Here is a 26,304-nt window from a genome sequence, read left to right as displayed (position 1 = left end):
ACTTGTGGGGCAGAGTGGGGAGAGGCTGCTATGGATCACACATCAGGAGACCACACTATATTCCGGTGTATTTGTATAGAAGGCACCTTGAATGAATACCCAACACTAGTGCTATCAAGTTTTTAGGTCTGTTTCCCTAGCTTCCTGGAATAGATATTTTAATTCTAATCCCTCCTCCCAGCTTTGCATAGAACCCTACAGCTCCTTGTTAAGTATTCCTTCTCATAGAGAGTTTGACGTCCTTCCTTCCATGGAGTTTTATCCCTGACATTGCCTTATTCATTACTGTCCAGGACTGAGAGGTCAATGTATTCCATTTAGTACTCAAGAGTGAGAATGTTACACTTTCCTCCTTGTCTGGCCCTAGGTTCTGTCATCTCTCTGACCAGCTTCCATATAATTAAAAAAACATATAGAGTTGTACCCAACCTTATGTGAGCAAAACACAGCTTCCTCCACCCAATTTTGGGCCGTTCCCTCCACCCACTGCAGCCCCCTATGGCACAGCACACAGTGTTTGGTAGCTCCCCACAACCTCTGAAGAAACTACAGTGGAGAGGGGTAGAAGGAGGGGGGGGGAAGGTAAAGTTTTGTTGCATGAGCTTACCTTCCAGTCACATGGCACTGAACATAACCTGCCTTTCTTGTCCTGCTGATTCCAAGTAGAGTACCCCAGTGTTAGGAGCAAGCTTTTGTAACATCTTGTCATAGAAGGTGCAGATGGCTGCAGATCCACTTCCGTTTAGGGGTTCTGATGACTACAGAAAAATATATTGGACACATTCAGTATTCCTCCCAATATTTCCTGGTGGAATAAACAGTGACACGCCTCAGATTTATGTGCTGCCTCGTCCCATTTCCCTATGTGCTGCCTCGTCCCATTTCCCTCCCTTTGCATTCAAGCAAAGGAGATTAGCTCACCCCAAATCATGACTACTTCCTGCTCTTAGGGCACATAATTTTTTTGCAAGCTAACGTTTGGCCAAGAAGTGGCAACCTTTTTTGCTGCAAATTAGAAGAGGATTGAATTGGGGGGCAGGGCAGCGAAGATGAACTGTGTGAACAAATGTTTACTGCTGTCCTAGTTGCAAACCATGGCTCACCCTCCAGCATTCCTCAGATGAAAACCGGGATGTGTGCCTTTTTGGTGCTGTGTTGCCATGCAAGCCAGTGGGCGAGTGGACAAGGTGCCTCATGGGAGGTGTGACATTCCCTCCATGGAGCTCACAGGGGAGGGGAAAACACCAACCAGGAGTCTGGTTTGTGGCAGCCACCATGCTTCCAGTGTAGCTTCCCCTGGGAATAGTAGGTTTTTCCCCTCCCCGGTCTTGTGCTGTGGGAGGAGGAAGGCAAAATTGCCCTGTACCGCCGCCTCCTTCCATGGCAGCTGCCATTTCTTGGAGCTAAGTCGGAGGCTGGAGTGAATGAGTGGTCAGGTGGCCTCTGTAGAAGGAAGGAGGGAGGAGTGTGGGGAGCCCAGAGCCCACCTCCTCAGCCTTCCTTCCGCTGGCAGGGGCATTGCCATGGCGACCGCTGTGGCCTAGCAGGCTTCATCCTCAGGCACCACTGCAAGCTGGCCCATCCTCCTCCCCAAGCTCAGTGGCGACGCTGGCCTTCCAGGATCACATCAGAAGCTGGGATGGCTTCTGTAATTCTGGAACCATCCGTGGAAAATTGGGACACTTGAAGGGCATGCCATAGTGTGCCGCTGCATCTGAACTGAGCCACTCAATTCATAGTGATAGATAGCCAGTCTCAGAGTAGACCCATAAATTTACTTTAAGTATTACTTATCGCCTTTAGTTGTGAGGATATAATCTCTCCCCATCTCTCCAGTACTGTGATTTAAAAAATGAAATCAGGCCTCGAACGAGGAACATATCAAAATGAATAAATTGGAAGCACTTAGGAAGCAGCTTTGTGGTGTGACATCAAATTAAATTTTAATTACATTAATTATCTCTTTATATCCCTTGCTACACCGAACTCCTTAGGTAATTTGCTGAGTGTGTTGTTGTAGATTTGTGGGAAGCATTTTTGTTTACTTTCAGAATATTCATAGAGGAATACTTAATAGCTCCAATTGTGACATATAAGGACAGACTAGGTCCTCAGTCTAACACTGTTCTGTACCCATGCTTAAGCCCCACTGAAATTGAAGGAGGATAAGCATAATTCTATACTGGATTGTTGTGTATATGTAGGTAATAATCCAATACTGTACACCAGTAAATAAAACAGCTGCATTTTAGCCCATGTGATATCAAATTCCACATATCGCTTACTCTGTTTAGGCATTATATGAATTAATGGAATAGGGAGAAGGAGCTTGCATGCCTGACTTCATGTTCATTTTAATGCCTCAAAGAGCCTTTGTGCACACAACTGCATAAGCAAAGGATTCCAGGTCCCTGATCAGTTATTCCTCAATTTCCAGGGTGAGGGATTGTCGTATGATAGTTACATGCAGGCCTTGAGCTATACAGTATTCATTCTGCTTGGGGGGTCACTGGTTTCCTTCCTCTGTTTGTGCCCGCAGTTCAGAGAATAGGTTCTGTCTTAACATCCTGCAGCTTTATAGGATTAAAATAGGATTAAAATAATTATAATCCCTAGGGCAATGCTTTTCTTTATCAAATAAAACACCAAATCACAAAACAAAGTGAAGACTGAAAACAAGTCCTCATTCATTGTAAACAGGATTGTTTAAAACTTCAGTGCACAGACAACTGGGCTACGGAAACCCAGCCTTTATTAGACTCCTTTACAAATTTCCTATTCTTTTGGCTAAGACAAGATTTTTCACACACTCTCATTAAAAATTAAGCTAAACTGGGTTGCTGTTTTTAAATGAATAGATAACTCTCAATGTAGCGGTACAGTTCAAACAAATTCACAGAAGGCTGAGCTATTTTTCTATAAAGATACAGGTTGAATAGCAATAAGCAGGATGTGAGAGTTCTTACCACTGTGCAATCCATTCAGTGATTGGGAATGTGATCCTAATTATCTATACTTATTGCTTATGATTAACCTCGTTCAACATACTATGGGTTATTATATATCTATCCTTATGATTAATCTCACTTCAGTAGTTACATCCCAGTCCTTCAAAATATTCTTTCTTTTTTTCAGATCACCTCTTCGTACAAGAAGAACATAAAGGATTATTTTCATAAGCAAAAGCTGGGGTCATCTTTAAAAGAAAATGAAGAATTACTCCAGGAGCACAAGGAAATGGAAAATAAGGTTAAAGTAAGAACCATCTTATCTAAAACATGCCCACTGTAGTCCTTCAATTTCTTACAGTGGACTATTGTATTGATATAAGAACATCTTCCCCTGAGGATTATCATTTCAATCATTAAATCATGGGCTCTTCATTGCTTGGACTAATCTACACTGGTGAGTCATAACATTAAAAATATGTTATAAAATGTGACACCAGAGGGCGCTGTAGAGCAGCAATCCATCATCAATGGGATATATAGATATATATAGTTATCAGGTTTTTATAGCGTTTTTCTTAGCAGTGTAGATCCAGCCCTGGTTTATATGTTTTTTGCCCAGTTTGGGAAGAATATGTATTTGCTCATGGTTTCTGACAAGTGGCAACCCCTCTCAAGTCAGGTCACTCTTAAAAACTATGGTGATAAGGTTCCATAACCAGACAGATTAATTGAAGGGGAAATATATGAATGGCAGTTAGCTAAACTAGTTAAGAAATGCAAGCAAAAACTTAATGTGTCACTGAGATTTGGGGCTGCTTCCCCATTGCAAAAGAAGAATGCATACCACAGCTACTTTACCTATTACACATGGGGTGGCTGTTGATAAAGTCATCTATTTTGTTTTAAATAATCATTTTACATGTTGCTTTACATATCCCCCCCCCACCTCCGTTTTTTCTTCATCCTTAGCAAAATCTTAGTGTCATGCTTAATTTCCATTTATGTATCCTTAAATTTCCAGAAGAAGAAATCAGCTCTAAGAGTGTCTTCCCCAATGATGGCTCTTTAAGAAAATAAGCATTCCGAATACATTCTAGAAAGCTAAACAAATTTAAGTATCATTGACTTCAATGGGAAAGAGTTAATCACTGTAGTTGGATTCAATGGGACTTAAAAGTCATTAACTTTGGCTGGATCACACCCGACATTTTTCTGCAATTCAGGGTCCATAGGAGTGCTTCTTTTTTCTCAGCTGCTTCATGTTTTTGAAAGCCTCACAGCCTCTTTTGAACAAAAGGGTCCAGATTTTTTTTTTAAAAAAATAAAGTATAATTCCACCCTGTCTGCACCAATCTTTTCAAAAGTGCCAGATCAATCAAGAGATCTACAAGGGGCTCAATTTCTGTGCCAAATGGAATATTGAGAACTGCAATTTTAAAGGTTACTTACTGAGAAGGCAAAAAAGTAAAATAGCATGACCTATCTGTGGAGAGACACTGAGCACAGGTTATGTAGAATGCTGTGTGTCTTCAGAGGTACTTATGTAGCTCAGGAAATCTGCAGAGGCATGGCAACAGCAGGCTTTTTGCTGCTCTTGGTGGAAAGAAGTGACGGCGATGTCATGCCACCAAATAGCACGCAATATTAAAACAGTAATGTCTCTGGCTGCTTTGGATCACTGCACATGAAAGCTGATCCTCTGTGCTAAGCAGCTCACTTGTAGCAGTTCATCCTTGTAGATCAAATCATTATCTCAGCAGTCCTTCAGATAGGCAAGAAAAGGGCTTTGTGCCTGTGGCTTCAAAGAGAAAATTCCCTAGTCTACACAATGAACTACTGCACACCCACCAAGCCTGCTCACCACATGAACTTTAGTGAGACGTTCAAGGGACAGGGGCAGCAGATCCTGATGTCGATCTTTGCGCGGTCAGGCAGAGACCCCCAAAACCCCAGTCAGCCCCTGAGCGGAATAACGACACCAGACAGTGTTCTATGGGATTACAATTGGCCACAACTTTATTAAGATTCAGATGTAGGGAGACCTTGGCACAGGCATTGGGCGTTTATCCCCCCAGCCAGGGGTCTAGGTAATTTCCGGGTTATCCAGCATATATGGGGGTTAGGCTAGCTCTGGAGAACATATGTTCAAGCAGATAGCCTGCCCCCCTTTTCGCCGCCGCTGGAGGGGGAGGGCAATGACAGCCCCTGGGTGAATGGTCAATGCCTCCCCCCTAGACCCCTTTAACGGGAATCCTGGTATCGCCACCACAATGGGGGCAGGGGGTTACCTCCCCCACGCCCCCATTTGGGTAAATGTCTAAAGGATTCCGCCCAAGGCCTGCAACCGCCAAAGTTATGACAAATTGCTATGGGAAAGGCGAAACCTGCCAATGCAGAGAAATTCCTTTCCGGCCCTTCAACAGCGGCCTTGTTGTAGCAGCGCCTGCGTACGTGCTTGCCTGCGGAAGAAAAGAGGTTAACCTGCAATGTAAGCATTAATTTTTTGGGAGTGGAGGGTGGGAAAGCACTGGAGCCGTCGACTGCTTCCCAGGTATGTCTCTCCTTCTGCTGTGAGCACTGGATAGTTACCTCCTCCTACCTGGCCAATCCCACCCTGGCAACACCTCCCCCGGCTGGCTGTGTGGGCGGAGACCACAGGTATCCAGCCTGGGAAGGTGGTGCCAGACTCCAAACTGCTGGGGGCTGCCTGAGGCTCCCAGGATGCTACACGCGACCGCACAAAATGCGCACCCCTTTTATATGGGGAACGGTCATTATACCACCCACCCCACTCACCTCTTCTTCCCTGGCAGGGAGGGGATGCCATTTGCTGGTTTGCCTCAGGCGCCAAAATGTCTTGCGCCAACCCTGGTCCTGCCTCTTAAGACACCCGTGCACATGCTGGCTGTGTCCCCTGGCCTACACAAGATTGGTGTCAACCCAAAGAGGGCCTTATGCACATATCCCTGTCTCTGTTGAGGGACACACACACACCCCACATTTACATGTATAGCACCAAATTCCCCAATAGGGATGGAAACCATGGTTGTGATATCTAGCAGCCTCCTCCTTGCCAGCTTAGCATATTCAATGGCTATTAAAGGACGAAGAGGGATAAGACATGTCACACATGGCTAATTCAGATGCAACCACTTTTCTTCAACAGGGCAGAGATTATGTGTGTGTGGTGTTGTTGTTTTTTTAATATCAATATTGTAACCTTTCCTGGAGAGCTTCTTTCTTGAGTGCAGAGATCCAACAAGATATAGTGAGAAGAATGTTGGACAGGGACTGGGGAGACCAAGGTTCAAATCCCCACTCAGCCATGAAGTCCACTGGCTGACACTAGGCCAGACACACATCTAGCTCAGTACTGACCATCCAAGGTATCAGGCAAGAATCTTTCCCAAACCTGACACCTGAGATCTTTTTAACTAGATCTGCCAGAGAATGGATCTGGGACCTCCCGCAGTACAGGAACCGTCTGTGCTTTTTACTTTCCATTTAGAAATCTTCTAACACCACCAATAAACACCAAAGTGCATTACCCATACTAGCAAGAGAATATAATGGGAAATATTTCCTTCTTTATTGAACATTTTTTTATTTTTTAAAGCCACACAAGACCCACAATGAAGTCACATAGGAATGAAACTGAGCCCTGGTGATCTTTGACCAGTGTGTGGCTCTGATCCAGCAGATCTGATGTGATTGCAAAACCCTCTTGTGTACAGGGAGCGTCTCCATATTCAGTGGGTGATCTTGGAATGCTTGCACACAAATAGCTCCCCTTCATAGAAAAGGGCAGAGGGTCACTGCGCTGACTGACTTTTGGACGCTGTCCATTTTTAAGGAGATAGGATTGCCATTATTAGAATCAATGGGATTTAAGCATTACAGGAAAACACTTAGGCTCATTGATTTCAAGAATACATAGGCATGCATAGCTTGCGCTGGATTGCCCAGTAGTGAAACTCGGCAAATTGTTGATAATGCCATTGTGTCAATTAAATGAATGTATGTGGTTGCATTTTAAATGATAGCAAGATGCCGATATGTTTGTTCCTAAGCAATGTACAGTAATTGAATTTTGAGGGTACTGTCAACCATTCATCTTAGCATTACCTTGAACATGGTAGTTGCTGGCCCTTATTTAGTAGGATGGGCACTTTGCAGCTCAGCAGGATAGGTTATTGAAGAAAAGGTTTGTACTTCTTTGCTGCTGTTTCAAATTCATCCCGGGGGAATGGTTTTCCTATTTATTAGCCATATAATAACCTATGAATGGGAAGTAGTTGCTGTAACTCTTTACATTATCTCTAAACCGTAAGCGAGTGCTGCCTTGGTATACGGCTTTGCTTGTTTGTTTATTTGTGGCATTTGTATTCCATCCTGTTACATAAACTTCTGTAGGTGGTTTACAATAAATTGGGAGGGGGGAAGAGAGTTGAAATAAGTAAAATATAAAACCATTTAAAAGGGTGGAGGAAACTCTTCTCAAATACAACAAAACTAGTTGCATTGATGGAATTGTGAGGTGTCCAGGCACAGGGAAATTAGATTACCTTCTGCCATGTAGGCCTACCTTTCCACAGGAAAAGAAATAGAAGTATACCAGTTTATTAGGTATTTTTGTGCTTTCATTTTTTGTGTTTTTATGTTGTGGACTGCCCTGTGATCTTCGGATGAAGGGTGGTATACAAATTTAATGACTAATAATAATAATAATAATAATAATAATAATAATAATAATAATCTCAAATACTTTTGTGTGAATCAAATGTCCTTGCTGGACCTTTGGGTATGACAACTGGTACCATCTGCACAGCAGGTGAGTTTAACTGCCTACCTACCCATTGATGCTCCTCTCACTGCCATGTCTCCCCCCATCTGGGGTTCCTTAGAGAATGCTGGGGTGCCCATCACCCAGCAGGCACACAGGTCACCTGATCACAATCTTCTTCACCGTGATGAGATGTAATTTTTAAAAAAGTAATTTTCTGAATTTGCATCTCCTACCTTCCAACACTTTGAAGCTAGAATCCAGGATGGCATCTTCCTGTTGTTGTTGTTTTATTATCACGGGAGCATGGGAGCCATTTGGGTTGCTGTAATCTCATGCAATTTCGCACCGCAGTTTCCTCCCCTCCCAAAAAAACAAACATTTTGGGCAGGCATGGCAACCAGAAACAGGGTCCTGAAAAAAGCCCTTTTTGGAGGGAAATTGCATTGCAAAATCACACGAAAGCATGGCAGTCGTGAGAGCATGGCCACCGTTCTCTCGCAATAAAAAACAATGTCCTGTTTCTTCCAGGGCACTTGTATGGTATGGAATCTCTGCATGTAAATCAGCATGTGCAAGTTTTATTTAAATCTGTGCCATCGCCTGTCTTTTTCGTGGGGTGGCTATCCCGCAGGCAGATAGCTAACAGAGGTGGACCTTCTCTTTCAAGGTATGGAGCTCCAGTGTGGAAGATCTGAAATCAGAGGCTCTCAAGATTCTGTTTTCAGAAGAGTATGCTGAAAAAGAGCACCTGAAGCTTTCGAATCAGAAAATGAACCTGTTGCAACAGGAAGTGAACCGTTGTATGGAAGAGCGGAAAGTGTTGTTGGAAGAAGCCAATGAATTCTTCACTGCAGCAGCGAAGGTTAGTCAAAGGATTAACCAACCCACAATATGTGGTCCAGTTGCCTACACTATGCATATCGCACCACATTTGTTTTCAGTTCATCAAAGTTCTGTTTCTGATTTCAAAAAAAAAAGAAACATTGCATTTATTTGTATGTATTTCTCTGCATGCAGAACAATCTAGGATGTGGTTACCAGATGTCCCCGTTTCCCAGGGACAGTCCCCGGATTTACAAATCTGTCCCCGGACAAAATCCGTCACCAGAATGTCCCCGGATTTCATTTAATGTCCCCTGATTTATATTTTAAGTGTTGTAGATTTATTAGTAGGGAATGAATATTGTGTGATTGGTACCGTGTGTATATGTGAAATCATGTATAGTGGGCAGCACCATCTACAAAGCCTGTAAACAACATCTAAACCTCTGGAAACTCTTTAAAACCCCTTAGAAAACCAGCAGCGCTTGTCAGAGGCCCCCCATTTAAAGCAAGCTTCCTAGTGCGTGGCTACATTAATCAACCTGCAGCAGGAGGAAAAGGCCATGTTACCGAGTATCATATTATGCTGAGTTGGCACCATCTATGAAACTGTAGCAATATAGGAAGGAGTAATCCTGACAGCCAGAGTGGTTATCACAGCTGTCATGGAAAAACTTAACTTCAGAAGGCTACAGTCTTCAAACTTCCTACTCTATACAATGTTAGAGTAGTGGCTTTAGAGCAGGTCATCTGAGGGTTGTGACCATTCTTACAACCCGACCCTATCCGTCTTTGCAAGGAAGTAATTTCTACTGAGTTCAATGGAGCTTACTCCCAAGTAACAGAGCCGCTGCCTCTGTTGTCTTTTGTGCCGAAGACCTTCCTCTTCCAGCAAGCCATTTCAAGTAGAGATCTTTCCCTGTCTGCATCCAGTACCTTTTGAAGAACAAACTTCATTACTAGTATGGTTTATGTCATGAAGTCCAGAGAATAAAACAACTCTACTAGCCCAACGTAAGCATTTTTGGCTCTGCCAATGGGATTTCCACTCCCTCTCCTCTTGTCATGTGCCCCCTAAATCTGCTCCGGAAGGTTGAGGAGAAACTCACAACAGATTTGGGAGGGGGGGTGCAGAGGGGGAGGGGAAGTTTCATTGTCCAGCCTGCATTATGGGACATGTATAGTTGTATACCGCCTAGAGTTCTGATCCAAAGGCTCCTGAGTTTTTCAAAACTGACTGGTCATTTTATTGCTGTGAGTGGCTTGAAGTCACTTTTGTTTTTTAAAAAGGCTAATATAAATAATCACCATCACCCTACAATTCTATGGTTTGAGAAGGGAAATTACATAAACTGGCTCACCCTCCACTGCTGCTGTCTTCTCTCGAAATGATAATCCTGTCATTATTTTTCCCCCATCCATTTTTCTTCTTCACGTATCCTTATGGACTTCGTTCTCCTGGTCATTTTTGAAAGTCAAACAAGCACCCATCTTTTATTTTTGCTGCAAAAAGGATTGAAGATACTTTCTCCACATTCTCACTTTCTTCTTCATCTTTTTGGTAATACAGCAATTCAGACATTTCCCTCCTAACTGAAGGCATATTCTGGGTCCTTTTCCACTCTCACCATTGTGACCTGAAACTAAATGCTTAGAGATACTCAGAAAAAAGAAAAATGTGCACCGGGAAGCCAAGAAGCCGATAATTTGGTTTCTGACATTTAACTAAAGAGCATTTTTAAACTGAAGGCCCCGGTCCAGTTGCCATTACTCTCAGCAGCAGGTTGATGCTGTACATGAGACTCTCGCCATGAAACAAGATATCTGTTCTCTCAGCTTTAGCAGCACTAGCTCATCATGGACGAGAAAATCTGGATTCAGTGTTCCCTTTCATAAATAAATGGTTGGCATTGTAAGAACTGACAGTGCTGCCCACCTTGTCTGGTGCTGCCCTGTAGCCATATGGACATATGGATGTGCTCAATAGTGACTCTCTGCAATAGCCCATCTGGCTCAGTATATTCAGATGGCCAATGGTCTCCACCACATTTGAGAGACCTTCCCTGCCCTACTACCTGTGGTTCTTTTATAGGAAACACCAGGAATTGAGCCAAAACGTCATGCACGTAAAGCAAGTGCGCAGCCACTGACCTATGGCTCCCGTTTCCTAAGGAGAGCAGTGTGCACAGCTGAAGGTGCTTCATATAAGGACTTGATCAGAAGCAGAGCCTCCTTTGTGCATGCAGATTCGGTAGGAGCCAGCATATGGGAGCTTGCTCCAAAGCTATGGAACAACATGGTGTCATGCCTTCAGGGTAGTGGGCCCAACTCTGTGGAACTCAATCACAGTAGAAATCAAGCAAGCCTCAATCATCCCAGCTGAATTTCAGAAGCCTGGTTAAAACTATTTTATTCCAGCAGGACTTTGCACCATGAATCTGCCCTGACGTTTCAATCTCTGGTGTTTAATTTATGTTTTAAATTTTGCGTGTGTTTTGTAAGCAGCTTTGTGACCCAGATGGTGAAAAGCGGGGTATAAATTCTTAAAACAAAATGGTTTCTATGCTGAGTTGAAGAAAAACTGTTTCATAATAAGTTTTATTTTACTTTTCAAAAACTGTATTTGTCTTGATAGGCGTGTGATGCACTTAGAAATGTAGAGGCCTCCCTTAAGCTTCTTAACTCTGAAGGCATAAGCTCGCCTCTCTGGGCAATAAAACATGAGGAGCTGAAGAAAGAGATTACAGAAGGATCAGCTGACGCCCTGCAGAAGGGACAAACCTTGCTTAGCAAAGGAGATGCCCACAGGTAAGTTAAGGATGTAAGTGAAGAACCCCATACTCATTTAGCAGTTGCCTCACAGGTATCAATTCTTGCTGGGAAGGTACATGGTTCTAAGCAGGTCGGAATACTCTTTTCCCACATGAGCAGTGATCAAGGGGAACGTGGGGAGTTTTTAGGCAGAAATAAGGCAAATCCTGAAAATAAGGAAATGCAACCTAGGGTTTTATGAGCTTGACCATTCACTAGGATTGAATCCAAGGTGATTCCCAGTGGGTGAATTCTCTCCCCTACATTCTTGAAAGCATTCCCCACAGCCCCTTTCCCCCAAATTCACTGAGGCAAGGGGAAGTGATGGGGAAGAAATACAAGTTGTTCCATATGCTGCAATTTCCCCCCAATGGTTATTATTATTATTATTATTACTGTATTATTATTATTAATACCCCGCCCATCTGGCTGGGTTTCCCCAGTCACTCTGGGCGGCTTCCAACAAAATATTAAAAATACAGTAAAACATCAGACATTAAAAACTTCCCTAAACAGGGCTGCCTTCAGATGTCTTCTAATAGTCAGATAGTTGTTTATTTCCTTGACATCTGATGGGAGGGCATTCCACAGGGCAGGCACCACCACCGAGAAGGCCCTCTGCCTGGTTCCCTGTAACTTCGCTTCTCGCAGTAAAGGAACCGCCAAAAGGCCCTCAGTGTCCGGGCTGTATGATGGGGGTGGAGGTGCTCCTTCAGGTATACTAGGCTGAGGCCGTTTAGGGCTTTAAAGGTCAGCACCAACAATTTCAATCGTGCTTGGAAACATACTGGGAGCCAATGTAGGTCTTTCAAGACCCGTGTTATGTGGTCTTGGCGGTCGCTCCCAGTCACCAGTCTAGATGCCGCAGTCTGTCTGTTTATTCAGGGTCACATTTTGATAGGTTTACTTATGTGAAGTAAATTTGTTCATATTTGTTTCCTCACAAGTTCTGGTGAGGAACTCATTTGAAGAAGGTAAAGTGTTAGAACAAAATCCACAAATGTACGTGTCCTAGTTTATCTGTTTTGTTGCAAATTAACATTATTATTGTTGGTTTTCCAAAGGCCAGTTGTCCAAAGGATCAGAATTGTTTTCATCTGCCTCCTATAATCCTACCTACCAGCAACAATGCTAACTGTCATTTTGTTTCTGCCTTCAGTTCTTGGATGACTGGTGTTCAGGAAATGGTAAACTGCATTAACAAAAGAGTAGATGGGCTGATCAAACAGTGTACTGCTTACAAGGAACTTGCCTCAGAAAAACAGCACTTAACCACCTCCTTAGACAATTATCTCAAGAAGGTATATGAAAACATGCAACCCATTCTGATAAATATAACTGAATGATAAATAGAAATTGAAGTCCAATTTTATTGGACAGTGTGATTTTTCGGTGAGATCCACTATATATTTTGGAAAGTTGTCTGTTTGGATGCCTCTGAAGGTACTGTAGCCAAATTTTGTATGATGGTTCCTAGGATCAAGATTCAGGTTTTCACCTACGTTTGGATACAATTGGACACCATTTTGAATCAAAATGGTGGACTCCAACTTTTAAAAAACTGCACTGATTTTAACCATTGATTTCAAAACTGCACCAATTTTTTGGTTTATAAGAATTCCTGAGGAATGCTACATGCTGGGCTCCTAGTATATATACAAGGTGGATTTAAATGCACAGTATACCTAAATGAGGCACAAGATCTCACAAATTCATGCAGGCAAGCGTGTAAGAGAAATAGGTTGAGAGGCTCCTTATAGTGCTTCCCTCCAGATTTCTATCAGGTATTGCTCTCTTTCTCTCACTTCAGACCAGGAAATGTCTGTCCTCTCATTTATTTATTCTTTTAATTGGATTCTATTTATATTCTGCTTTTTCAGATCAGAGCCCACACAATATATATAAAACAAATCTTCCACTTTAAACACTGAAACCACAAAGGAAATTGATCCATGGGGAAAGCTATTCAGAGTGGAGAAAGAAAAAAAGAGGAGAATAGGCTGGGGAAAAAATAGTGCAGAAACAAAAATAAGTAATTAAACATGGAGAATGCATTCAAAGCCCATTTCGCCACTCAAGGAATTATGGGCACTGTAGTTTTATAAGGGTTGCTGGGAATCGTATCTCTGTGAGAGGTAAAATACAGTGCCCAGAATTCTTTGAGGGAATGAATGGACTTCATTTGTGCTTTAAAGGTAGGGTGTGTAAGTGGTCTGAGTCTATCTCAAGCATCGTTGGTCTTCCATGACCAACCTTGTTGGGGAGACGACAGCTGCACTGAACTCAGAGCCTGTTTCCCTTTCAAAGTGGCCCGTCAGCTTCTATTGCCCTGCCAGGACTTCACACTCACTGTTCTTGTAGAAACATCCCGAAGCCCTTCATTGAAAACAATTGTTTCATACCGAATTAATTATGCAGATTGTGTTTCATTTAGGCAGAATACCACCTAATACCTGTCTCACAAGTGGGGGGGGGGAGGAGATGCTTTTGATCATTGTTGTAAAAAAACCACAGACATTCACAAAATTGGGGAATGCTTTCTGAAATTTGAGATATAATGAATGCCTCTTTCTTCTATGGGGAATGTGATTACCCTTTATAACCATAATAGGTGTTTTCTAGTACAGTTCTCTACTAGCATAGAGCACTATGAAATATTTACTGCATGCTAAAATCAACCCTGGCATTTGGTAGACACAGCTTAATCCAATTTAGATGCTTCTAAAAATGTGCAACAGGAATGAATCCTCACAATGGCTATATATACAATATAATTCTATATGCTAAGTCATCATGGCTATTTTTTCCATTCATGCTGTCACAAATGTAAATTTATGTGCACGATGCACAATTACCGTCCACAAGACATAATGCCAAAGACTTGAAAAATATACTCAGTTTAAAAATGAAGACAGTGTTCTTATGGAGAGAAGAGAGTTTGTGAAATTAGTTATCCAGGCTACTTTTTACTTCTTGGCTAATGAAACAGTAACTACTGTATATTCCTGCGTATAAGACTACTTTTTAACCCAGGAAAATCTTCTCAAAAGTCGGGGGTCGTCTTATACGCCGGGTCCTATTTCTTTACGAGTATATCCCATACTCTATATTTTAACTGGAAAAGTTGGGGGTCGTCTTATACGCCCAGTCGTCTTATACGCCGGAAGATAATATATGTTTGAATTGTAATGCTGGAAATGTAGTTAGAGGTTAGGCATTTCAGTATACTGTATATGTCTATGTAGTCTTAATCGTGCACATGGAAAATCTCTGTCCCACAAAAAGGAACAGTTGAACATGCCTTCATTTTTAGCTATATGGTGTCGTTTTTACTAACTCAAATATATGTGGTGACACATGGCACGCTCTTTCAAAGAATCCTGCCGTTTTACAATGCATGTGGGAGAATCACTTATCTGAAAGCACTCCCCTATCAAAACTTCTCTACCTGTGGAATGCTTATGCCTACATCACAGGGAAGACTTCTAGCCGATAATTATGCCGTTATGTCCATAACAAGCCTTGGTGGCATGCAAATTAGTAGTTCAATGTTTTTAACTGGTTATTTTTATTCAAAACCAAAGGCCTCTACAAAGATTAAGAACGTTGGTCCAATAGTCTCAGCTGCAATAAATCCTGGATCATCTGTCCCTGAATCAGAGAAAGTCCTGAACAAATACTTAGAGCTTGCAAATCAAACTAAGGTAAAATACTTTTTTACACTATTTTTTTATATATAAAAAAACACCTGTGTTAAGCCATATGTTGGAAACCAAAGTGCTTGCTTACAAAGCTATTGTCCTACCAACCTTACTATTTGTTGTTGTTGTTTAGTCGTTTAGTCGTGTCCGACTCTTCGTGACCCCATGGACCATAGCACGCCAGGCACTCCTGTCTTCCACTGCCTCCCACAGTTTGGTCAAACTCATGTTCATAGCTTCGAGAACACTGTCCAACCATCTCATCCTCTGTCGTCCCCTTCTCCTAGTGCCCTCAATCTTTCCCAACATCAGGGTCTTTTCCAGGGAGTTTTCTCTTCTCATGAGGTGGCCAAAGTATTGGAACCTCACCTTCAGTATCTGTCCTTCTATATGCTTGTGAAACATGGACCACTTATAAACGCCATCTCCAACTCCTCGAAAGATTCCATCAACGGTGTCTCCGAAAAATTTTACATATCACTTGGGAAGACAGGTGAACTAATATCAGTGTACTGGAAGAAGCAAAGATCACCAATGTTGAAGCAGTGATTCTTCAACATCAACTTTATGGAATTGTCATGTTGTGTGGATGCCTGATGATAGTCTTCCAAAGCAACTACTCTATTCCGAACTTAAAAATGGAAAGCGTAATGCTGGTGGTCCACAAAAGAGGTTTAAAGACTGTCTCAAAGCAAATATTAAAAAATGTAGTATAAACACTGACAACTGGGAAACACTGGCCTGCAAGCGCTCCAGTTGGAGAACAGCCTTTACCAAAGGTGTCATGGGCTTTGAAGAAACTCGATCTCAGGACGCAAGGGAGAAATATGCTAAGAGGAAGGCATGCCTGGCAAATCCACACCGTGATCAACTCCCGCCTGGAAACCAATGTTCCCACTGTGGAAGGACGTGTAGATCCAGAATTGGCCTCCACAGTCACTTACGGACCCATTGTTAAAATTGTGTTTATGGAAGACAATCTTACTCGGCTACGAGTGATAAGAAGAAGAAGAAGAAGATTACTGTGCAAATTTCCCCAGGTACAGCAGGAATGGGTTGCTTTTCTACACCAGCCCTGCACACCATTGAAGAATCTTGCAATGAACAGTCTCATTACGCCAGGGATAAGACACTTGTGGTGCTCTAGAAGCTGCCTGATTACAACTCCCATTATCCCTGCTGGCTGGCATGAAAGCTTTAATCATAGAGTTGGAAGGGTCATCTATCCCAACCCCCTGCAATGCAAGAAATGTTTTAACAAGACTGATTTTTAAATTGCTTTTTATATGGTTGCTTAGAGACATGGTGATGGAAGAATTAATATTAAGCACATTTCATATTAATTTTCAATATTGTAATATTGTACTTTAACTTTTGCTTTTTATTTAAATCTGCCACCACAACTCCCACCCACTCAAACCTACTACAGACCTTGGCAACATATCCCATAATGCTTGAGGGTCCTCCAACCCTCAGGAAGTGCTGTGGTAGATATAGGAAATCTGGGCGGCGGGGAGGGGGTTGTCCCACTTTGCACAAGCAGAAACACTTTTCGCCAACGCTAATATCCTAAAACCCTTTGTGCGGAGGGAGTTGTTTTGTTTTTTTTACCCAAGGGGGGGTATAGATGAGTTGCAAATCTTCAAGGAGTGGCCCAGTTTTTGGTAGGCAAATTCGAATGTGCACATTACACGTTATTTTTCTTTGTTTATGCTGCTGTAGGAGATGGCAACTGAACTGGAATTAGCTGTGAGAATTTTTAAAGAGATGGAAGAACTGGAAACCACAGAAGTGGCAGTTTTCTCTAACAAAACTGACCTCTTGAATGAAGAACTGACAACACTTAACAGAAATATTAGCTCAAAACTGGAAATCCTGAAGCCGTATGTAGCATTTTTAAAGTCATCCGATGAGGTACTTCCCCCCCCCACTCGAGAGTCATTTTCCCTCGGGGTAATCTGTCAACGGCTGCATGCCATTGATGAATGGGGCTAGAGTCAGTGGAAGCCAGTGGTGGGTGGGGCCACGGCCCAAAGTAGATGCTTTTATTTCTCTTATTCTCACTTTCTGCCAGCCTCCCTCCTTGTTACCCACATAAAATTAGACATAGGGACACAGGTTGCCCACACTTGTGTAGGTGGTACAGAGCCAGGTGGACCAATGATGTTTAGAACGTAATGCAATAAATTACGAGCTCTCCAAGTGCCTATGAGATGGTAATCTGAGTATTGTAGGGAGCATAGTAACCAACTCCTAGGGGCCAAGGGGTCTTCAGCACCCCCAATAAAATATGCCCCAGTTGATGGGCATTGCCATTCAAATGGTGTGTGTGCACTGCGTCATGCGATTGGTTATGCGGGGCAGGGCTTGCCTGCCCCCTCCCCCAATATTTTACAGTCGTACCTCAGAAGTCTTGCGAGTCGAATGTTTTGGTTCCCGAATGCCGCAAACCTGGAAGTGAGTGTTCCGGTTTGAGAACGTTCTTTGGAACCCGAACATCTGGCGTGGGTTCCGTGGCTTCCGATTGGCTGCAGGAGCTTTCTGCAGCCAATTGGAAGCCACGCCTTGGTTTCCAAACATTTTGAAAGTCGAACAGACTTCTAGAATAGATTCCATTTGACTTCCAAGGTGTGACTGTATTCACGTTGGCATCCCGGGTAGGGGGAATTAATTATTGCAGTGGTTTTGTTTTAAGACTATATTTGGTCAGAGTCTAAGATCTGACAAAAGTCTCTTGAAGGACCAGAATGACTAGCAGATGTTACTTTAGTACTCAGTGAATGCCTCTGTCTAGGAACTGGCTGTTAGAATATGGTTTCTTGATTCAGAGATCTGTGGAACTATTTGAATGTGAAAGCTATGAGAAGGTGATTCCCTGATTTGAGAGGAGGGTGTATGTGATTGAGTGGGGAAACTACCAAAATAAAATAAACATTGAAAGCATGCGAGAAACAGGAAAACAGAATGATACAGAGGGTGCTTTCAAACAGTCTCTGTTTTCAAGGTGCGATTCAATCGCATTCTGGCAAATTCTGGTTTCACAATCCTTGGGAGGTCTTGGACAACCAAGCCCACTTTCTTAAAAGATCAAACTAATTGCAATAAGAGTGATGGGGGAATACACTGGAGAAAGCCATCATGTAACCTCCCTGCAAAAAATAATAATAATTAGGATGAATGATAAATAAGTAGGTAATCTGGAAACACCCAGAGACAGAGAGCTGAACACTGAAAGCACCGTGGGACATGGACCTTTCTAGAAATCTGATTGCAGTTAGGTCTGCTGCCTCACTAGGCCACTAGCAGAGTAAAAGCTTCCACTGACAATGACACCCCACTTAGTAAGTAAATCAGATATTACAAAAACACTCGGCATTGCTAGTGACGAGGCCTCCACCAAAGGGAGTCATACCCTAGTAAATGCTGCCCTTGAGACTTCTGACGGCTCAGAGAATTGGAGAGTGCACAGTAAGCGCATTTAAAGGATCATCAGCCCTCGCAGGAAATAATTATATAGTGGCTGTTTAAAAAGGATCTATCCATGATGCACTTGCCCAAAGTCCCTTTAAATGGAATAAAATGACCTCAGAAGAGACTACGAAGTGCCCAGAGTTTTACAAAGATAAATCCCCACCCATTCCCCGTTTTCCGAAGTCTGGAGTTGTGAAACTGGGGGGAAATTGGCACGGCATCCCTTTCTATTTTAACTAAGGATGAAATTAATTTGGAAATGAACAACAAATAGATAGTGAGTTCTTGAACAATTGCTTTATTTACTTTTCGTTGACTTTAGCGAAGGGATTCAAGGATTATACAGGCCAGAGTTAATCACAGAGAAACTCCAACATAAATGTAGAGGTTACCTACACTCGCTTATTTCTACCCCTTTAGGTCGGAGGTGATGCTCAGAGGCTGAAGGAATTCTATATAACGGAGGCCGTGCAAGAAGATAGTGAAGCTAAAAATGAGGCTTTGGTACAGTCAGCTGACGATCAGTGGCAGATGGTTTTAAAGAAGATTCTTTCCACTCAAGACATGGGACATGACTTTCTAAATTTAGTAAACATGGTGAGTCTCTCAGCGATGCTTTTATTCGCTGACTCCAGCATTGACCGCCATTAAAAGTCTTGGTGCCATTTCCCCAAAAATATTTCCAAACATATACATATTGATAATAGTTGGGAAGGATCAGGGAAACACGGAACCATTTCTCAAAAGACAGCTCAGTGGTAGAGCAAGTGCGCTGTGGATATAACATCCCAGGTTCAGTCGCAGGTATTTCCAGATACAGCTGGCAATCACTGTAGACAATATTGGGCTAGATGGACTAATAGACAAAAGCAAGGAAGCCATCTGAGTATCACAAGTATGTGGACCAGCATTAATGTACAGTGGACTAACCTTACAACTGAGAAATCACGCACACAACTGAGAACTCAAGGAAGGGAAGCTTAGAAAAGAGATTGTTTGCTTATTTATCCAACATCGAAGAGAAGTATGATGAAATGGCAAAAAGGAAAAATAAGCTAGTTAGGTTAGGGATAAGGCTGGCATTATATGCTGCCTGGGCTTTCTTTCCATGTGCAATAAAATATTATGGAAGAGAAAGGATTCAGATTTCTCTTCCTTTTCTATACCACAAAGTGGGAGTTCTTGGTATCTTAAAAGTGGAGGCTGAAGGAAATTTTGGCTTTTTCTTGGCACTTACTATTATGGAGATTTGGAAGTATCAAAAATTAGATTCTACCCCTCTCAGAAAAAAATATATGAAGTTTCTTAATTCTTCATTTAACAGATAAACGAGAATCTAATACTCAATGTGGGAAGTGTTGTGCAAGTAACTGAACATACTATTGATATTCTGAACAAAGAGAAGGAAGAATTGACACAGCTGTGGGCAACGTGGAAACTTAATATGAATCAAGTAAAATCCATCAAGCAGCAGTGTGGGAAATTTAATGAACAATTTAAAACAGTAAGTAAAGAATATGTGGTTTTCCTGACTTTGCTTGCAGTTTTTATGGTGTCTTACGGTCTACCAGTTATCTCGCTGATCAGAGAAACACTTAACAGGCGCCGAATCAAAATCAATACTTGTCACGAGTAAGAAATATCCTGAATGAGCAAAGTATATTCAGGAGGATAATAAACTACAGTAGTTGAACTTTTAAAACAATCCCTCTTTATTCCTAATGGCAGTACATATTTTATTGTATTAGGTATTTAAAAATGTATAGGCTGCTTAACCAGAAAACTCTTAAGAGATGCTCATAACAAAAACAGCAAGATAATTTTCAATAAACTCCAGATAAAATTAGCATATCTTATTTATTTATTTTTTAAAAAATGTGTGCATATGTGTCTAGAATTGTTGAAATAAATAAGTTTTCTAAATGTGTTTAGAACAATATGGAGGTTGCCTGCCAAATGCAAATAAATAAAATAAACAAGGCGTTCCAAAGCATAAGTGCTTCCACACTAAAATGATGGCTTCCTACAGATTTGGAACTGAACATCTTATGACCTTTTGCAAGTGCGGGTTCCTCAGATAGAAGTGGTTGAATTGGCACTCATGGGGAAAGGTGATCCTTTAACTGGTCCCACCCCTCATCAAGAGACCACAGGGCAGTTTACAGCATAAAACACAAAATGCGTAATATGTTTCCAAACATATACCGTATATATATGAAAAACAGTTGGGCAGGAGCAGCGAAACATGGAACAATTTTATTTAAAAACAGCTCAGTGGTAAAGCACTTGCTGTGCACACAATATTGCATTTATATGAGTGTGTTCTTTAAAGATGTGTAGGTTTTCATTCATTGCTCCAGTACTGTATACTATAGAGATTTATTATGCATTTTTTTGCAAAAACAACCCGATCCTTTTCTTACTTCAACAGCATGTATATCTATATATCTATTTGGATATCTGTATCTATTTATTGTAGACTACCCAAAGCTTAAGCATTCTTCAAGAGGCACTCAGGTCTACAACAGCACTTGATCTTGGGAGTAACCTCTCAGTACTTATAGAACTGCAAAATAAATTTAACCATATGAAGCCACGGTTTCAGGTGAGAAGAGGTATTAAGCACATCACACCCTATGTGAAACAAATCATTTCTAAGCGCTTCCTCCTAGAAGTACCTAAAGCAAACTTTTCACACAATGTTAAATTCAGCAGAAATGCTGTGCTTAATAATTTTGTGACAGAGAGAACTTCACAGTTTTGGTTTTGTGGATGGGTGACATGTATAAGTTTATGAAACTGTTTTGCATGAAGTTGAAAAATGTGTCAGTTTATTATTATTATTATTATTATTATTATTATTATTATTATTATTACTGAAATAGCTATCTAGGAGCTGTTTATAAAGTTTGTATTGAACATAGCATTTTGTGTGGAAAGGAAGTAGGGGGAAATTCCTTTGTGTGGAAAGGAAGTGGCACAAATGTCACAAAACCACGCCCCAGTTATATTTTGCATGCTTCAAAGAACCAAAAACAACCAAACAGAAATAAAAGTCTGAGACTAAATTTTTCAGGAGGGATTTAAACCTGGGCAGGCATCTTCCAGCTTCTGGTTTCCCCTTTCTGCCTAAGCCCTGAGACAGGTGCCAGACGATTGGCCTCATTCTGCCATGATCTGCTTTATATAGAGAATAGATGAGAAGTTAGGGATGCTTGAGAAATTTTCCTGAGAATTCTGATCTGAAATGTCTTGCTACACACACCCTGGACTAATGTGCAGATCAGAACTTAGTTGCCCACTTGGATTTCACATCTCAGCTAAAACAAAATCGCATAAAGCCATGTATATGGAGAGAAAATTCATTTAGAAAATACATATTTAAATCTGGATGTTGATGCAAATTTTCATGCAGATTGGTGTTTTGTTTTGTTTTTCAAATCAGAGATTAATGCAGACACATGACATGACAGTCTTATGAATGAGCACAAACAAAACTGGCCTGGGGGAGGAATGGACACGGGTGGCGCTGTGGGTTAAGCCACAGAGCGTAGGGCTTGCCGATCAGAAGGTCAGCGGTTCGAATCCCCGTGATGGGGTGAGCTCCCGTTGTTCGGTCCCTGCTCCTGCCAACCTAGCAGTTCGAAAGCACGTCAAAGTGCAAGTAGATAAATAGGTACCACTCTGGCGGGAAGGTGCACTGCTCTGGTTCACCAGAAGTGGCTTAGTCATGCTGGCCACATGACCCGGAAGCTGTACGCCGGCTCCCTCAGCCACTAAAGCGAGATGAGTGCCGCAACCCCAGAGTCATTCACGACTGGACCTAATGGTCAGGGGTCCCTTTACCTTTACCTATTACTGAGAGGACAAATTTAATCTTGAATTAAAAGTCTTCCTTTTGAATGTGTCCATCTTTCAGACCAATGGGATGCAACAAGTAAACAAGCAGACAACTCTTGGTGGGGCAGAATTTAGGAAGATACCCAGATCTTAATCCAGGCATAGGCAAACTCGGCCCTCTGGATGTTTTGGGACCACAGTTCCCATCATCCCTGACTACTGGTCCTGTTAGCTAGGGATGGTGGGAGTTGTAGTCCCAAAACATCTGGAGGGCCGAGTTTGCCTATGCCTGTTAGGGCTTAGCTTTGGAAATAGGGGGCGGGGATTCACAGGCTAGTGTGAACTCCACATTCAGAAAAGGAGGAAGAAGAAATGGGTTGAAGTCAACAGTGATTTGCTTGGATTAAATGTGTGTTTCCCTTTTAAGTTTCAATAATCTTCTTGCATCTGATTTGTTAGCAACTCAATGCTGAGGTGGAATATACATTAAAGTTATCAGAGCAGCTGAGCTTGAAAGGAGTGCCTGATATGGAAAAGTCTGAGAAAGTAAGTGAGCTTATTCATCTCCATAAGGAGATAAAGGAAAAGATGGCAGAATATGATGACATTTTCAACAAGACTATCAAATTCCATCAAGTCAAAGAGGAAGTGAGTATAGTCACCTTTAACATGGCAAGAATTTATTTAACCTCAGAAGTTCTCTTGCTACAGCTATGCATGTGTATTCTGTGCCCCATAAATGAACACATTAAATGAAGCACCTATGACTATATAATAACCATGCTAACGCAGACACCAGGTCCTAACGCTTGATTCAGATCCAAATTTGTGTATGTCTTGAGCCTAGACATAATGGCATGTGACTGTCAAGTGGAGGGACAGAAGAATGGTTGTTAACGAAACATAATACGTTAATCTCCTCAGCTCGAAGGCCTCATACAATCAGGAGGACTGAAGATCCCTGAAGTGAAAGATGTGCCCAGCGACACTCCATATGCTAAGATTCACTTGAATAATGCTCAGGAGAAGCACGCACATATCAGGCACCTGTACAAATTGGCGCTCACTCTTGGAATGGATATAATTTCAGCAGTGCAACATCCTGTAAGTCACCAGAAAGGCCCTAGTAGTGGAAGAAAGCAGGGATAATACGGGGCATGGTGCTTCCTTTTCTCCATTACTTCTGGGTTGGGCTGTTTACAACAGATTTAGAAGGATACCAGAGATTGAACCTGACAATTGCCTATTTTCCCATATTGTATAATATGGCAATTTCTATGACTGAGCTAGGCTATTTACAAGTTAACCCAAAGGCAACATCCAAATCCCTTCAGGCTGAGAGATTAAATGCCAGGATCGCTCAGCAAGCGTCACATAATTGTATATTCTTCTATTACTTCCTCAGCATTCAAGAAGGGCTAATGTAGAACTACACTCAGGCATTTAAACCGAATAAGCACGTTTCTATTGTACATCAATGTACAGTTTGATAGAGGGCCTAATATAAAGAGTACACAATGGTAACAACACAATAAAAATAACAAAATGATAGATTATAATTTGTTTCAAAGTCCCAGTGCTCAGTTGCTCCTCTGCATTCAGTATCAGCAACGAGGCATGTTTTCTTTGTCCAGAGGGATTCTATGTTTATATCTTCCATGATGTAGCCACACGATTCACTCCTATCCCTCAAAGCGGTGCCACAAAAAAAGAAGACTCTGTAGCAGGTTCAGAATACAAAAATCAGACAATTAACTAGAACAATCTGATGGGAATATATTTCCCCAAGTTTATGCCAATGTCAAGCTTCATGCCTTGTTAGGCAGATGCAGAACTGAACCCCATATTTTCAAATCTTGCCATAATGTTACCACATCAACCTCTTGGAAGAACATAATCTTACTGCAAAATATGTTAATTTTAAATTGAAGGTTTTTTAAAAAACAAAAACAAAAAAAAACTGAAGTAAAGAATAGTGTCGCAGGTCAGTTTTCAGTCCCTGATGCCAAATTTTTCAGCCTGATTTCTGCATCTCATTCTAGAATTCCTTTAATGTTTCTGTAATGAACCTGCGGCAGCAGCTCAACACCCTTGAGTCTGACAGCGTGAACTGGGATTCCAAAGCTGAAAAGTATGAGGAAGATTTGTCGCACATCCTCCACTTCTGCACCACAAAAGACGAGATACGTGAGGTCTGGTGAAAAAAGCATATTAAATTATCAAAAGCTGTCGTGTCCATTCACTTCTTTCTGTTTAGTAGTCTTCAGTAGAGCTATCCTTTCACCTTTATTTGGTTAAGTTTCTGAGCTGTGTGTGTGTGTGTGTGTGTGTGTGTGTGTGTGTGAGTGTGAGATTCACAAACCCATTTTAGAGATGCCATTTGTGTTCTTGCAGAGAGATTGGAAATTGTCTCAGCTCTGCAGTTTTACAACCAGACCGCACATTATGGTGGTATACTGAGGGCAGAGTTCATTTTTTTTTTAAAAAAAATGCCTCTTGTCCCATGTAAAATGTTATCGGCATGTAGTCAATGAAGCTATCGTGATGTTTCTAATTTAACGTACCTAATACTTCCTTTCTAATATGCTAATTTACTATACAGAGATTAGTTTTTACGTGTGGAAAGAAAGAAAAAAGACACGCGTGTCAGCTACTTTCTGAAAAGATGTGTTCTGTTCTTTGGCTTTTATGTGCTTCAGTTTAGTGGAACAGGCTTACAGAGATACTTGAACTGAACATCAAGCACAAACAGCATTTTGGTACAGCAGAAATGTAGCCTTCCAGTGCACAGTCTGAAGCACAGATGCCAAGTGAAGCATGTTAAATGGATTTTTAGCTCTTCCAAACATTATGATGTACTAGTAGCCTCTTACCCAGCATTACTCAGGAATTCTAAGAAACCAAAGAATCAGTGCAGATTTGAAATCAGTGGTTAAAATCAATGCAATACTGAAATGTTCGATCCACCATCTTGATTCAAAATGGCATCCAGTTGGAGCGAAATAATATAGATGAACACCAGTGCCTTGTCTCAGGGACAATAATACAAAATTTGATTATGATATCCTAAGAGGTGTCCACATGCAAACAAACAACTCCCGCAGATAGATACATAGTAGATAAATTAATAGTTGTTGTCATCCAAATAGCTACTTGTCCAAAGGCTTGAACATCATCAGAAGGCCTTTTGTTCTTGGAACAGTTGACGCCCCTCTCTAATGCCGTATCACAGATTGCTATTTTCAAAGTTTCATTCATTTCAAAATCAGTTTGCCATGAAGCATGGAGGGCAACAGTTGAATAAAAACAATCAGATACTGTAGTCCCTTTAGATGTGAGAAACCTCTGCAGTTCTCTAAACATAATTAGGCGCATCAGTATGTCAATACCGTACCATCATTTTTCTTATGCTTTTGGATTATTAGAAGCTTCATCTTCTCTGTGTCATGAAGTGGAAAGTTGAACATCTTATACCCTAATTATGAGGACATATGCATATGTCTGTGTCTAAGTGTGATTCTCTCCACCCCCTGTCCCCTCAACTGGTACTATTCTCAGCTTGTCTACATAAAACATCTAGTGATCACATTACACTTTTCCCAATCAGCTTGTCTGCACTCGGCTAGTTTCCAGTCCTTAGCAAGAGAATCAAACTCACCATCTCTTTCACCTTCCTGTTAATTCCACCTCCCTTGATGAATCTGATTCCTCTGGGCCAGCTGGTTGAGCTCAACAGAAGCGTGAAACTGACCATTGTATGAAGTTGTGAATTTCAACTCAGTGGTGCCAAGGTTTGGTTTCATTCTTCTGTTAGGGAGTTTTTGTATCTCCAGGCACTGAAACAGTCCCCAACCAGCACCTTCCTTACTGTGCTCTCAGTATACAGCAGCCTAGAAGTACTTATCATAGCCATCCTTGCCTT

At 41.7% G+C, this 26,304-nt stretch overlaps 1 protein-coding gene across 10 annotated transcripts in view; it reads left to right on the top strand.

Annotated features, from left to right (window-relative positions):
- Positions 1 to 26,304, top strand: part of CCDC141 (coiled-coil domain containing 141) — a 101,439-nt gene that overhangs the window by 43,668 nt on the left and 31,467 nt on the right. For 5 of the 10 annotated variants that reach the window (XM_035133974.3, XM_088676750.1, XM_088676732.1 and 2 more), the window contains exons 6-17: positions 3,136 to 3,255; positions 8,405 to 8,599; positions 11,195 to 11,367; positions 12,530 to 12,671; positions 14,955 to 15,074; positions 16,794 to 16,985; positions 18,963 to 19,139; positions 19,867 to 20,046; positions 21,022 to 21,147; positions 22,842 to 23,030; positions 23,307 to 23,486; positions 24,425 to 24,574. In XM_035133974.3, coding sequence (XP_034989865.3) covers positions 3,136 to 3,255; positions 8,405 to 8,599; positions 11,195 to 11,367; positions 12,530 to 12,671; positions 14,955 to 15,074; positions 16,794 to 16,985; positions 18,963 to 19,139; positions 19,867 to 20,046; positions 21,022 to 21,147; positions 22,842 to 23,030; positions 23,307 to 23,486; positions 24,425 to 24,574 — 1,944 coding nt within the window. The remainder of the gene's footprint in view (positions 1 to 3,135; positions 3,256 to 8,404; positions 8,600 to 11,194; positions 11,368 to 12,529; positions 12,672 to 14,954; positions 15,075 to 16,793; positions 16,986 to 18,962; positions 19,140 to 19,866; positions 20,047 to 21,021; positions 21,148 to 22,841; positions 23,031 to 23,306; positions 23,487 to 24,424; positions 24,575 to 26,304) is intronic. The other 5 variants (XM_088676745.1, XM_088676747.1, XM_088676727.1 and 2 more) reach the window with 3 other exon arrangements.

This window comes from Zootoca vivipara, chromosome 1 (assembly GCF_965207765.1).
Source record: "Zootoca vivipara chromosome 1, rZooViv2.hap1.1, whole genome shotgun sequence".
NCBI classification, from domain to species: Eukaryota; Metazoa; Chordata; class Lepidosauria; order Squamata; family Lacertidae; genus Zootoca; species Zootoca vivipara.
This window is presented reverse-complemented; position numbering and strand designations above follow the sequence as displayed.